General features: G+C 45.7%; 1 protein-coding gene across 6 annotated transcripts in view; it reads left to right on the top strand.

Annotated features, from left to right (window-relative positions):
- Window positions 1–14,559, top strand: part of CCDC85A (coiled-coil domain containing 85A) — a 181,700-nt gene that overhangs the window by 146,608 nt on the left and 20,533 nt on the right. For 3 of the 6 annotated variants that reach the window (XR_005595404.1, XM_039528170.1, XM_039528169.1), the window contains one exon: window positions 11,068–11,187. The exons of 2 other annotated variants lie outside the window; for them this stretch is intronic. Coding sequence is in view for 2 of the 4 variants with exons in the window: in XM_039528170.1 (XP_039384104.1) it covers window positions 11,068–11,187 (120 nt within the window). In the remaining 2 variants the exon portion in view is untranslated. Of the gene's footprint in view, window positions 1–9,847; window positions 9,938–11,067; window positions 11,188–14,559 lie in introns of those variants that run through there. One more of the 6 variants, XR_005595405.1, reaches the window with a different exon arrangement.

Raw genomic sequence — 14,559 nt, 5'->3', positions numbered from 1 at the left:
AGGAAGAATATGCTTCCCTAGCAGGCCCCTTGCCTTTGAGAGTAAATGTTCCTGAAGAACAAGGTCTTTACATTTGCTGAAGTAGAATGTCCTATGCTAAGTGAGCAATTGGTGCAGACCCCAGTGGATAGGAAAAAATGTATTTTCTCTGAAGCAAGCTTTGGTGGTGAATACAGCTGTCCTCTGGGTAGCAGTGTATTGTGTCTCTTCCTTTTTGGCTATTCTTGCATGAGTCATGGATAGCCAAAGCTAGTGAGATAGTAAACAACAAGCTTTCTTGGATGGAGGCTGGCTGACAAATTGAATGTGCATTGAGTTCCGATACAGTGCATAATATGCTATAGTGGATTTTCGTTCATGGCCATGTTTATCAATAGTGTAGGCAGAAAAATGATATTTTATGGTAGCTCAAGTAGCAAAAGGCCTAGGATTAGCTGTCTACTTAAAGGAGCAAGCTGTTCCATGCACTGTTACATAAGAGCCTTTACTGTGTGACTTAGGTATTTGTGAAGTGAACTTACACCTGTGCACTGTGGAAATAAAGTCTGAGTTTCACCAATTTTCTGGGGTCAACGCCAGGGAGATGCAAGGTTTCTGTTTATTTTATTTTTTTCCTAGAGCAATATAGTGAAGCTGTGCTAGATTTTCCTCTGTTTCCTGTTCATTAAAGAGCTGCTTTGGGTGACCTGGTATTAGGAATTCAATAGGATTAGTTACAATAGAAAATAGGTTCACATGTTTATTGATTCCATCTCCCTCCGCTGTAGGTTTGTGGCTATAAAGAAAGGGAAGTGTTAAGAACATAAGAATGGCCCTGCTGGGTCAGACCAAAGGTCCATCTAGCCAGTGGCGTAGCCAGGTTCTAAGAGCAGGGGGAACAAACATAAAAAAGGTGCCCCCTTGGCTCCTCCTCTGGCCACGCCCCCCGGCTCCTCCGGCCACGCTGTGCCCCCCCCCCCCCTTGGCTGGCTTCTCTGGCCACACTGCGGCCATGCACACACCCCCCCTCGCTCCTCCGGCCGCGTGGTTGTACAGGGAGGCTGGCAGAGGACAGGGGGTCTGAGGGGAGGTGAAGGGGAGGATGTGGAGGGAGTGGCAGATGACAGGGGTACGAGGGGAGGTGAAGGAGAGGGAAAGGCAAGGGCACGGGGTACATGGGAGGGGTACACTGGGTATGGAGCTTGGGGAGGGGTTACCGGGGATGGGAGTGGGCTGGGGTCCCCGGGGCTCTCTGTGCAGAGGGGGCTGGAGCTGCCCCTGGGACTGGGAGAGCCTGGGAGTCCGCTGCCTGCCCTTCCGCTGCTTCTTTCTGGGGCCCGGCCGCTAGGCCCGTCCCAGCCAGCAGCAGAGAGCAAACCCCACCATGGTGAATCTCCCAGCAGCCCCGATCACATGGCAAATCGGTAGCCGAGATCGTGCGCAGTTCAGCGGCCAAGAGCCGGAGGAGCTGCGAGACACCGCCTGGTGCGATCCAAGCGAGCTGCAGCCCTGCTCACCCGCTCAGCCCGGGGGCACTGCCCTGCCCGGGGCTGCTGGCGGAGCCTGGCTGTGGGCGGGTCGCGCTGACAGGCTGTGGCGGGAGGGGGGAAGCGCTCTCTCCTCCTCAGGGGAGTTTTATTCCGGTGAGTCGAGGGCAGCGCCGAGGCTCCTGCTGGGAGTGACCAGCCGTGGGTTCGCCCGGTGTGGCTGCTGCGAGGAGGCGGGGGAGGCCCTCCCTACCCCAAGACCCGGTCAGTGCAGGAGGCAGGGCTGGCACCGAGCCGCCCTCGCAGTGGGCTGTGCACGGCGCTTGCAATGAGCAGCGCAGAGCCGCAGCTCTGCCACTGCCTCTGCTTTGTGGCTGTGCTGGTGGGGCTCTCCTGGGCCAGCAAGCCAGCTGCCTCTGCACCGCGGAGTGCTCAGGGCCCAGCTGCCAAACTGTCTGCATCAAAGTTGTCTACAGCGGGAGGGGAGGGGGTGAGTTGCGGGCCACCATGCTGCGCCCTCCCTCGCTCCTCCGGCCGTGCCGCCCCCTCCCCATGACTCCTCTGGGCGTGCTGCCCTCCCTTGCTTGCAGGAGCCCAGCGCCGTCTGGCAGACCAAGGTTCAGAGCAGAGCGTGGGCCCCGCCTGCTGGCGCCATGGTAACCCCTAACTAAGGCGCCGCTTTTAGAAAATGTGCTGAGGGGAAGTGGCTGCTTCCCCTGCACCCCGCTAGCTATGCTACTGCATCTAGCCCAGTATCCTTCTGACAGTGGCCAGTGCAAGGTACCCCAGAGGGAATGAACAAAACAGGTAATCAAGTGATCCATCCCCTGTCGCTCATTCCCAGCTTCTGGCAAAGAGAGGCTAGGGACACCATTCCTGCCCATCCTGGCTAATAGCCATTGATGGACCTATGCTCCATGAATTTATCTAGTTCTTTTTTGAACCCTGTTATAGTGTTTACATATAGTTTAAGAACATAAGAACGGCCATACTGGGTCAGACAAAATGTCCATCTAGCCTAGTATCCTGTCTTCTGACAGTAGCCAATGCTAGGTGCTTCAGAGGATCAGAACACGTAATCATCAAGGGTCACCCATTCCCAGATTCTGACAGAGTCTAGGGACAGCAGCCCTGCCCATCCTGGCTAATAGCCATTGATGGACCTATCTGCCATTCATTTATTTAGGTCTTTTTTGAACCCTGTTATAGTCTTGGCCTTCACAACATCCTCTGGCAAAGAGTTCCGCGGGTTGACTGTACATTGTATAAATAAATACTTCCTTTTGTTTGTTTTAAACTTGCTGACTGTTAATTTCATTTGGTGACCCCTAGTTCTTGTGTTATGAGAAGTAGTAAACAACACTTCCTTATCTACTTTCTCTACACCAGTCATGATTTTATATACCTCAATCATATCTCCACTTAGCCATCTCTTTTCCAAGCTGAAAAGTCCCAGTCTTATTAATCTCTCCTCATAAGGAAGCCGTTCCATACCCCTAATAATTTTTGTTGCCTTTTTCTGAACGTTTTCCAATTCCAATATATCTTTTTTGAGATGGGGCAACCACGTTTGCACACAGTATTCAAGATGTGGGTGTACCATGGATTTATATAGAGGCAACATGATATTTTCTGTCCTATTATCTGTCTATTTCTTAATGGAGTGGATGTTGTCAGAGAACTATCCACAATGACTCCAAGATCTCTTCCTTGAGTGGAAACAGCTAATTTAGCCCCCATCATTTTATATGTATAGTTGGGATTATGCTTTCCAATGTGCATTACGGATGATTGGAAAAAGCCAAATATAGTGCCCATATTTAAAAATGGAAGAAAAAGAACCTGGGGAACTATAGACCGGTCAGCCTCACCTCAGTCCCTGGAAAAATGATGGAGCAGGTCCTTAAGGAAACCATTTTGAAGCACTTGGAGGAGAGGAAGGTGATCAAGAACAGTCAACATGGATTCACCAAGGGCAAGTCATGCCTGACCAACCTGGTTGCCTTCTATGATGAGATAACTGGCTCTGTGGATATGGGGAAAGCAGTGAACGTGATATATCTTGACTTTTGATACAGTCTTCCACAGTATTTTTGCCAGCGAGTTAAACAAGTATGGATTGGATGATTGGACTTTAAGGTGGATAGAAATCTGGCTAGGTCATTGGGCTCAATGGGTAGTGATCACGGCTCGATGTCTAGTTGGCAGCCGATATCAAGCGGAATGCCTCAGGGGTCGGTCCTGGGGCCGGTTTTGTTCAAAATCTTTATTAATGATCTGGATGATGGGAGGGTTCCAAAGAGGATGGATTTAGACTGTTCTCAGTGGTAGCAGATGACAGAACAAGAAGTAATGGTCTCAAGTTGCAATGGGGCAGGTTTAGGTTGGATATTAGGAAAAACGTTTTCACTAGGAGGGTGGTGAAGCACTGGAATGGGTTACCTAGGCAGGTGGTGGAATCTCCTTCCTTAGAGGTTTTTAAGGTCAGGCTTGACAAAACTGTGGCTGGGATGATTTAGTTGGGAATTGGTCCTGCTCTGAGCAGAGGGTTGGAATAGATGACCTCCTGAGGTCCCTTCCAAGCCTGATAGTCTATGATTCTATGATTCTCAGGCTCATAATGGATCTACAGTGCCCAGTAGTGACCATAGGAATTGCCATAGTGGATCAAACCAGTGGTCAGTCTATTTCAGTGTCTGTCTCTGACAGTAGCCAGAACCAGCTGCCTCAGAATAAGGTGCAAGAGGTCTTGCAGTTATGGGGTGACGGAACCCTGAGTGCACTTATTTTAACAAAGAAGCAAGGACCTGCTTCTAAATGCTTTCTTCTATGGGGTGGAATTCAGGCCACTCCACAACTCTCATGTGGCAGGCTCCTGGCCACCCTAAGAAATTGCTATTGTAATTAGTAACTATGTAGGTACCTCTTGTGGGCATTTAATAGAGAATCCCACCTGCTGTGCTGCAGAATCATCCAAGACTTCACTTGGCATCCATCAATCATCAGAATACCAAGACTTTTACCTAGCTTCACTTTCAATATAAGAATCAGCTTTAATTTTTTTACATTTTCCAAACATAGATCATGATTTTCAAAAGTGACTAGAGGTTTAGTTTGCCTCAGTTTTGGGGTGTCTCTTTTGAGACACTTCAAAGGGGCTTGATTCTCAAAAAGTGTTGAGCACTTTCCTTCTGAAAATTGGTCCCCTTTTGGAGGTCTCAGGTTGGACACCCAAAAATGGAGGCACTCACACTTACTACAGTAAAAGCTATTTTATCCAGCATGTTGAGGGAATTGGGGGTGCCAGTAAGTGAAAAATGCCAGTTAACTAAGAGGAAGAGAGTTTGGGTTTGGGAGGGGGTGTGGAGCACAGGCTCTGGGATGGAGTCTGGGTGCAGGAGGGGTCTCAGGGCAGCAAGTTGGGGCACAGGAGGAGGTGGTGGGTGTCAAATCTCGGGGGTGCTCACCTCAGGCGGCTCCCCACAAGTAGCAACCTGTCCCGGCTGCTCTTAGGTGGAGGTGTGGCAGGCGACTCCGTGTGCTGCCACCGCCCCGAGCACTAACTCCACAGCTCCCACTGGCTGGGAACCCTGGCCAATGAGAGCTGCGGGGGCAGCACCTGTGGGCAGAGGCAGTGCACAGAGCTCCCTGTCATGCCTCAGCCTAGGACCAGCCAGGACAGGTCACCACTTGTAGGAAGCTGCCCGAGCAGAGCACCCCTAAGATCTGGCACCCCACACCTCCTCCCACACCCCAACCCGCTGCCCTGAGCCCCTCCAACACCGAAACTCCCTCCCAGAACCCATGCTCCACACCCCCTCCCATGCCCCAGCCCCACGCCAACCAGACTATAAACCAGAATTTCAATGAAGATCAGAAATAGCGGTTTATAGAGCTTTCCGGTTGGTGAAGTGCCAGATAAAACAGCTTTTACTGTAGTTTCTTTAGAAATCCTTGACCTTATCCTTTATTTATTAGTTCATAAGCATCCCTAGTGACTCCTCTCAGTACTGCTGCAGAAGATCAGTCTGATGGTGCAGCACTGCCACTATTTGCCAGAAGTGGCCCAGACCAAAACCCCTGATAAGGAAGTACACCAAAGTTGGTAGCACTGAGATCCCCAACCAGTTCTTTGACTCTTAACCGGTTATCTACTTAATGGGCCAAACCAAAACCTGAGCTCCAAACAGCTCCCAGCTTTGGCATGCTTGATGTCCAGATCCAAAATGAGAAACTGAGGTCTACCTTTAGAGTCTACTCTCACAAAGTAAACAACTTTGGGCGAGTCTTTGTAAGCCACATTGAGCTGCTCAGATGGATGGCAATCAGGGGCAGTAAAGCACCTTTTGTAGTGCATAGGAAGCTGTTGACTCTTGTGAAAGGACAAAAGGGGATGGATGCCTGAGGGAGAAAGATTCATTTTCCAAACACCTCTTATGAATGTGTGCGTTGGATTTGCCTTGAGAACAGTGGTTGCTTTGAACCATAAATGTTCACAACTAGTTCTCATGTTCAGTTGGGGACAGTGGTGGGGGTAAGCATTCTGTGCATACACAGAAGTGACTTCCTGGAAGAAATCATAGCGCCTGCAGGAAGGCATGGACTCTTGACAGCAGCACAACTCGCAGGACTCATATTTTCTGGCATATGAGAAGTTTTAGATGCCTGTGTAGCATCTTGTATTTTCCTTGCTTTTAATATCAATATTTATTTTACACAGTTTGAAATTGGCCAGCATTTTCACTGGCCATGGGGTCAGTAAGGAAACTGAAAATATTGACTCATAAGAAAACAAATGGACCTGAGAGAATTTTTCCCAAAACAGAATTGCTCCAATCTATTTTATTACTCCTTTCTTCCCTCCCCCTTGAACACTTATTTCCTTTCCAAAAGGGTAGCTTTAGGCTTGTCCAGTGACTAGCAGATCTATAAATTTTTACTTTATATAACAGAAAAATAAATCCAAACTCTCTTCCCAAATTGATACCAGTATATCACTTCGGAGAACGGTAAGATTCACTATATATTGTGGTAAATACATTTGTATGTCAGTGTTATCAGCCCAGTTACTAGGTTCATATGCCATCAGTTACAATTGTTTTAATCACTTTCTCATAAAAAAGAAAAATCCCAACATCCTTTGAAAAATTGAATGGTACAGGATGAGATGCTTGAGAACACTAAACTGGTTTCAAATGCTGATCTAAACACTCGTTTACATGTGTTCAGCATACAATTTATGATGTCTATATAGGAGCATTCTCATTTCTGTAGCTATGCTTTTATTTCTAGGATTTTTCACACATGGGGCTCAATCCCAGAATCTCAGTGTGCTGTGAATTTCCAGGAAGTCTCAGGATCAGGCTCCTTGTCTGTAATAATCAGACAATTCTCTGTTCCCTTCATGTTGTGCAGTCATTTACACTTTGAACTGGTGTACAAATCTATATCAGGGGTAACATAATGGAGATGCAGGCCCAAAATGTTTTCATAAAATCACTCAGAACATACAAACTCAGGTTGTTTCTTATGCAGTATTGTCAGGGAATTCAGTTGCATGTCACTTCCCTGTGCCTCTTCTCCCCCCCGTCCCCCTCTTTGTCTTTTCTATTTAGATTGCAGGCTCTTTGAGAGAGAGACTGTCTCATATTATGTGTTTGCACAGGACCTAGCACAATGAGGCACTGATTTTCATTGGAGGCTCTTGGCACTATTAACTATTATGATTATAACAGAAATGTATTCCCATTTCTACAGAACAAATAATTAGGGAATTTTGTATATAATACAGTGTTTCCAAGAAAAAAAAATGTTGGAAGGAGACATATTTTCCTCTGTTTTAGCAACTTCTAAATGCTTTCTTTTGCTTTGTTTTCCTTTGCATGGTTTTCTTCCTTTTTCAATTAAGTTCTGTGTGAAGGATGAAAACAGCAAGGGATCATATTAGAACAGGTCAAGTTGAAAAGATCATCAGCACCTCCTAAGTGTATTACATAGCTGTTTCTCTCTGTGGTGTTATTGGGTTGCTATTGTAAGACTGTATTTTTAGCATTTCACCGAAGTAGGCTGCTAGATAAGGTTACTTCAGCACAGCAGTTTTGCCTTTTGCTCCCTATTGTCGTTATAGGAACTCCTTTGAATACTGCAAGTTGAGGTGCTCAGACAGCAAATGTTTACTTAGCTAGTGAAGTTATTGCAGCACAATGCCAACTCTAAGTCCCTATTGAAAAGAATTACTAACTGTTGTTGTTTGTTGTTTAAATGCTTAGATCAGTGGCTATTGTGATTTTACTATTTCTATTACAGAAGTACCTAAAGGCCCCAGCTAAGCACATAGGCCATGTCTACACTAGGGATGCTTTACCAGTATACCTATACCATTATACTATACTGGCAAAGTGCTTCTAGTGTTGATGCAGATTTTACTGGCTTCTGTCTATATAGCTATGTCAGTCACCTCTGGCCGGCATAGCTATGCTGGATGAAGTCTATAGTGTAGACATGGTCAGTGTGAGAGACAGCCCCGGCCTTGTAAAGTTTACAAATGTAAATGGTCAAGACAGGTGAAGGGTGAGAGGTGAAACAGAAGAAGAGAGGGGAGTGACTTACCAAGGTCTTACAGTAGATCAGTGGCAGAGCCAATAATACAACCCAGCTTTCCTCAGTGCAGGAATCGGCAACCTTTGGCACACGGCTCACCAGGGTAAGCACCCTGGTGGGCCGGGCCAGTTTGTTTACCTGCTGCATCTGCAGGTTTGGCTGATCACGGCTCCCACTGGCCGTCATTCACCGTCCCAGGCCAATGGGGGCTCTGGGAAGTGGTGGCCAGCACATCCCTGCCTCAGTGCTTCACCCACTAGATCATGCTGGTCCCCAAACTCTTTATGCTTGGGTATCCCCTTAGGGCACATCTACACTGCAGTAAAAGGCCTAGGTCAGCTGACTCAGGAGCGTAGGGCTCATGCTGAGGGGCTAATGGTTGCAGTGTGGCTGTTCAGGTTTGGGCTGGAGCCTGCACAGGGTGTGAGTCTCAGAGCCTGGGGTCCAGCCTGAGCCCAAGCTTCTACAGTGCAATTTTCACCCTGCAGCCTTAACCCCGTGAGACTGAGGATAGGTCTACACTACGGGGTTAAGTCGACCGAAGTTACGCAATAAGATGAATAACATGCTGGAATCGGCGTAGCTTAGGTCAACTTAGTGCAGTGTCTACACTGTGCTGGGTCGAGGAGAGAAACTCTCCTCTTGACTTACCTTATGCTTCTTATTCCGGTGTAGTTGACAGGAAAGCTATCTGTGGTCAATTTAGTGGGTCTTCACTAGACCCACTAACTTGACCCCGAGTGGGTCGATCGCCACAGCGTCGATCCCTGGTAAGGACAGACATACCCTGCATCAGTTGACACAGGCTCTGAGAGGTGGTGCTACAGATTTTTTATTGCAGTGTAGACATATCCTGCATTTTCTCATGTAAGGCCAGCTGCTACTGTCTTGGCTTTCCCTCTCCCTTATCCATTTTTGTCTCTGTATCATTGGTTTTTTTTTTTCTTTTGAGTTTTTGTATTGTTACATTTTTAAAATTCCTCTCATAGAATATCAGGGTTGGAAGGGACCTCAGGAGGTCATCTAGTCCAACCCCCTGCTGAAAGCAGGATCAGTCCCCAGACAGATTTTTGCCCCGGATCCCTACATGGCCCCCTCAAGGGTTGAACTCACAACCCTGGTTTTAGCAGGCTAATGCTCAAACCACTGAGCTATCCCTTCCCTTTTCCTTCACTGCCTCATTCCCCTACTCACTGGAAGTCTACACTCCTCTCAGAGTGGGAGAAGATCTACTGATGCCACCCATGGCATTTCTGAATGCCACATGCCAAAAGTAAAAAGAATGGACTTGCCAGGCTGCCATCTGAGCCATATCTCCATAAATGGGAGCTGCTTCCAAGGCTGGTAACATTTGATGCCATTGCACAAGCAGTGAGAGAATGCAGATGACTTTCGAGGACCCACCTGTCACTTTATCTTTAGCAGACTGCATACGTTTAAAGTGGGAAAAGGATAAATCAGGAGTCATGTATCTTTCCCCACTCACACTGCCCCTCTCCAAATAAGATACAGCAGTATTTGGGCTGCGAACTCTATAGGGGAATGTTCCAAAATTAAACTCTTCCCGTCAATGTAACTGTAATTAAAAAATCCACTCCCACTCATGGAAACATTTTGATTGAGGTTAGGCATTCTCAAAACCTACTGTGACAGATACAGTGACTTCCTGCAAAATCCTTGGGAAAAAAAACATACTGAATTAAGTTTAAGTACCTTTGGAGTCCATTGTATTCAAAATGCAGAGTTTGTGTTAATGTGCAATTCTATGTAATTGAATTCAGTAGGGGAGATGTGACTAGTGTAAACCTGGGAAGTGTTATGAGGATCAAAGGACTATTTAAAACAACATGCCAGACAAAAATGAACTTATGGGACAAACAAATCTAGGTGAGTTTCCCAGAAAAGCTCTAGGGGGAGGTGTAGGCAAATATACCCTCTCTGGGTACACAAGTGTTCATGTTTTGAAGCTTTGCCCTGAGGAGGGGACCTTTGCTGATTACCTGTTCTCAGGGTCCCAAGGTCAAAGACCCAAACTGTATAAATGAATGACTCTGAGTCCTGGGTGTGCTTGTTCTGAACAAAAGCTGTTCTGAACTTGTGACCGCAGAAAAAAATCTTGGTGGGATTTCATGGACTGAATCCTTCCTGAGCCCTTGCTGGAATTGGGATGATCTCTGCTAAGCTTATTAGCATGTGTGTAGGTTTTGTTTATTGTTGTAATACGTTTCATCTGTAATGCCTTCACCTTGAAAATATATGTGTTTGCTCAGAATGGGCTGTGTGGAAACTTTTAATTGAGGGCAATTGTTCTGTGTATAGCCTCTGAGGAGAAAGCAAAGCAGGCCTGCTTAGGTAGCCTGACTTGCTGGGAACTCAGTGTAGGCAGGGAACTGTGCAGCTTGGAAAAACCCTTGTCAAGAGGGAGAGAGACACAGGTCTCTTCCCAAGAGAGGTAATGGCTGAGGAGCTGGACCATGGAGGTGAAAACAGGTACAGTTGCCCTGAACTATGACACTTGTATTTGGGGCCAAAACTGTTTACCTTTAAGCTTCACAACACCCTTCTGAAGACTGTCTGTAAGTAGTAGTATCCTAATTTCCCAGATGGGAAAACTGAGCCACAGAGTTTCAGTGACATGCTCAAGATTTCAGTGAGGCTCCAGTACAGCAAGCTGCTCTGCACAGACAGACCTTGGTAGAACACCTTGCAGATGCTAAGTTAGTGGCAAAGCTGAGAATAGAGCCAAAGCATCTGATTCTGCCTTGTGCTCTAACCACGTAACCATGTTTCCTCTCTGTGATAGTAGGTGACCACTCACAAGGGTATCGAGTATCTTTAGAGAATCAAACTCAGGCAGTTTGATCAATGTAGCTGAGGTGTTTTAGACTTGTCATAGAGATAGGCAAAGGTTTTGAATTAAATATGCCCTCCATGCTCACATGATAAACTGACTTTTTACAAATATCTTTCATTATTAAATAGTTTTTAATTTTCTACTAAGGGTCCCCTTAGGATGCCATCAGGGGCGGATGGGAGTTACTGCTCTCCAAACCATCCAGCTAGCTTCAGTGGACATGTCTCACCTTCTCAGCAGCCTGAAGCAGTGGTAAATGCTATTAAGGTAACACACTCCCATACAGTATATGCAGAATGTTACGTATGTTGTTTGACATATGTTCCATTGTACTTAGAGCAATATCCCTGCAATATCTTCATATACAACATTATTTTTTGTTTCAGTCATGTACTTAAGAGTGTGAGCTCTTTGGGTCAGGGACTATCTCCATTGTGAGCATACAGTGTCTAGCACAATGGGCCCCATTGTGTTCCCATAATAAATGATACATATTTTCTTTTATGACTATGATTATGATGAAGGTTGGGACAAGTGTTCTGTGGACTAGATGTATTCTCTGCTACAGTATAAGTTGAATAATATGAATATCACAAACACATTTTTTATAAAAATGAAACCAAATTATACAGTATGCACATGAATAGTATGGACTTTGTCATGTGATTTCAGAGAGTGTGATTATACTATTATGTAGTGCTGAAAACGATGCACGATAATCTCTTCAGTTCTCATGCTAACTTTGGTCCAGATTGTGAACCTCTTTTTTACTTTGCTGAGCACACAGGAAATAGTCCTGTTGATTTCTAAGGAATTATGTGAGCAGAGGGCTCACAGTCTGGCTCTTTGTGACTTTAGCAGCAATTACTTTCCTTAATGAAACAAAATGTTACAATGACCAGTCAGGAGGTATCTAGCATATCATGAGATTTCACATGGCAACTGTGCAAGTACACGGTCCCACCACTATATATGCATCAGCTATGCAATAGAAATCTTTTCTCCTTTCGGGACAGTTTGGACAATTGTGTTTACTAATTGACAGAGAAAGGTGTGACCTAATGGTCTGAGCATAGAACCAGGAACTCCCAGGTCTGACAGTGATAACCTTCTGTGAGGTATGGGCGAATCATTTTTACACAGCTTACTTATTTGAAAATGGGAATAATACTCACTGTAACTCCTTACCTGCCATACCAGGAAATGATGTAAGGATAAATTAGTTACTTAAGGGGCCCAGTTTTGCACTCCTCACTCAGACAAAAGTGCCAGTGAAGTCATGTGGATGGGTGACATGGAATTCTCCTACATAAAGCTTGAGTAAACAGCTTTTATGCTGGTTAAATGTTTAGGCGTTGTGGCAGTGAAAGCCATTCCTTCAGCAGAATGTCAGGGTTTGGGCAGCCTCTCCGCATCCACTACTGCACCTTAGGACTAGCCTCCTGCCACCTGCACATAATTGAGGTTCCTGTGGCTGCTCCCCTACACCCAGTCTGCTTGGGGGCAGTACAAATCCCAGCCCTGTAGTATCCGGGGTGAGGAAGCCATTCAGTTTCCTCTGTGCTTGAGAAGTGCATGTTTCAGCAGCGCCAAAGATCTTGTGTGTGCCCTCCACAGATGGGTGAATTTCACCTGCTGTCATTATGGAAAACAAAGCTGCACAAAACAACTTAGCCTAGAGATCATGTGGATTTACAAAATAAGATTATTGTAGTTATCTCTGTATAGCCTCTGACAAATCGCTTTGATTGGAACAATTATCAACATGCTTTTGATAGTGTCTGATAGTGTAAGTGGATGTGTTTACAGTGGTAAAGTACTCATTAGAGTTATTAAAATGGTTAGATGTATACAAAATTTAGTTTTCTGTGATGTGATGCCCCTGCTTTTATCTTGATAGGAATTGTATCAGGAGGCAGAAATAGAGATGAATGATGCTAGGCATTTCCCTGTGTGTGCTAAATTTTATCCAGTTAAATAACATTTCTTCCTTTCAGCCAGACTGAAAAATGTACACGAGTCCTGATCCCTTGAAAAGAGGTGGTCACAAACAACACATAAGGCAACTCCCTCCACTGCCCTGTCTCCAAGAGTCAGCTCACTTGGACCTCTGTCTCTCTTGGGCCTGGTCTGTACTGGAAAGTTACCTGTATAACTGTTTTGATTAGGGGTGGCACAAGCCCTAGTATGAACACAGTTATACTAGCATACAGGTGCCTTTTCCTGGTAGGGCTTATTCCCTTTCTATATAGGAATAGCTATGCCAGTAGAAGGCCCCTTTATACCAACAACACTCTGTCTACAGTAATGGGATTGTTCTACTTTAACTACGCTGGTATCTATAAAGTGGGAAAGCTTTTGTGTATAGATAAGCCTGGGACTCTCATGGAATCTCTGTACTTAAACGCAGTCCCTTGTTGCTGCCTCAGACCCTGTGAAAGGCCTTGTCTGCATTAGAAATTTTTACTGATTTTTGTTTTTAAACTACACTAGTCTAGTTGAATCAGTAAAAACTGCTATAACTGCATTACAACAGCAGTATAAAAATGCTTATTCTGGTGTAGGTTATTCCAGTACAGGAAGGGGAATAAGCTATACCAGTATTAGTCCTTTTTGATCAATATAAATTTGTGTGTGTGTGTGTGTGTATGTGTACTTGCGTACACTGGCATAATTATTTGATTAAAAAATCACCTCCTCTCCCCATTTGACATTGTTATGCTGGTGAAACTTCTGCAGGAATGTCTGCACTAAGGAAAGTTAAGGTGAATCATCTAAATGCCTGAAGTCAGTGTAAGCACATTAAACCGCTGTGTGGATGATGTCACTCAGGAGTAAAGTGGTCTTAATTTGCTGTAAGTTAATCCTTTATTCCTGAGTGAGAGCATCCACATGGGGGGTAACGTACTTTAATTTGTGCATGTTGATGTCATGCCTTTAGTTGGTTTACAAGTCCTAACTGTAGACCAGCTTAAGGCTCCTGACTTAGGATCACTGAGGCCTGGTCTACACTAGGCATTTAAACCGGTTTTAGGAGCGTAAAACCGATTTAACGCCACACCCGTCCACACTGAGAGGCCCTTTATATCGATATAAAGGGCTAATTAAACCGGTTTCTGTACTCCTCCCTAACGAGAGGAGTAGTGCTAGTATCGGTATTACCATATCGGATTAGGGTTAGTGTGGCCGCAGATCGACGGTATTGGCCTCCGGGCGGTATCCCACAATGCACCACTGACCGCTCTGGACAGCAATCTGAACTCAGATGCAGTGGCCAGGTAGACAGGAAAAGCGCCGTGAACTTTTGAATATTTCCTGTTTGCCCAGCGTGGAGCTCCGATCAGCACGTGTGGTGATGCAGTTAAAAATCAAAATAAAGAAAGAGCTCCCGCATGGACCATGCGGATGTGATCGCTGTAAGGGCAGGCAAATCTGTTCTATCAGCGCTCCGTTACAGAAGACGAAATTCAAAATCATTTTTAAAAAATCTCCAGACAGACGCCATAGCAGGGGCTCAGCGCACTGCTGCGTGACAAGCGTAACGGAAAGCCAAAGAATCAAATGGATGCTCATGGACTGGAGGACTCAAGCTATCCCACAATTCCTGCAGTCTCCGGAAAGCATTTGCATTCTTGGCTG

This window comes from Mauremys reevesii, linkage group 3 (assembly GCF_016161935.1).
Source record: "Mauremys reevesii isolate NIE-2019 linkage group 3, ASM1616193v1, whole genome shotgun sequence".
Taxonomy (NCBI): domain Eukaryota; kingdom Metazoa; phylum Chordata; order Testudines; family Geoemydidae; genus Mauremys; species Mauremys reevesii.
The sequence above is the reverse complement of the archived record's forward strand: the minus strand, read 5'-3'. Positions and strand labels throughout refer to the sequence as shown.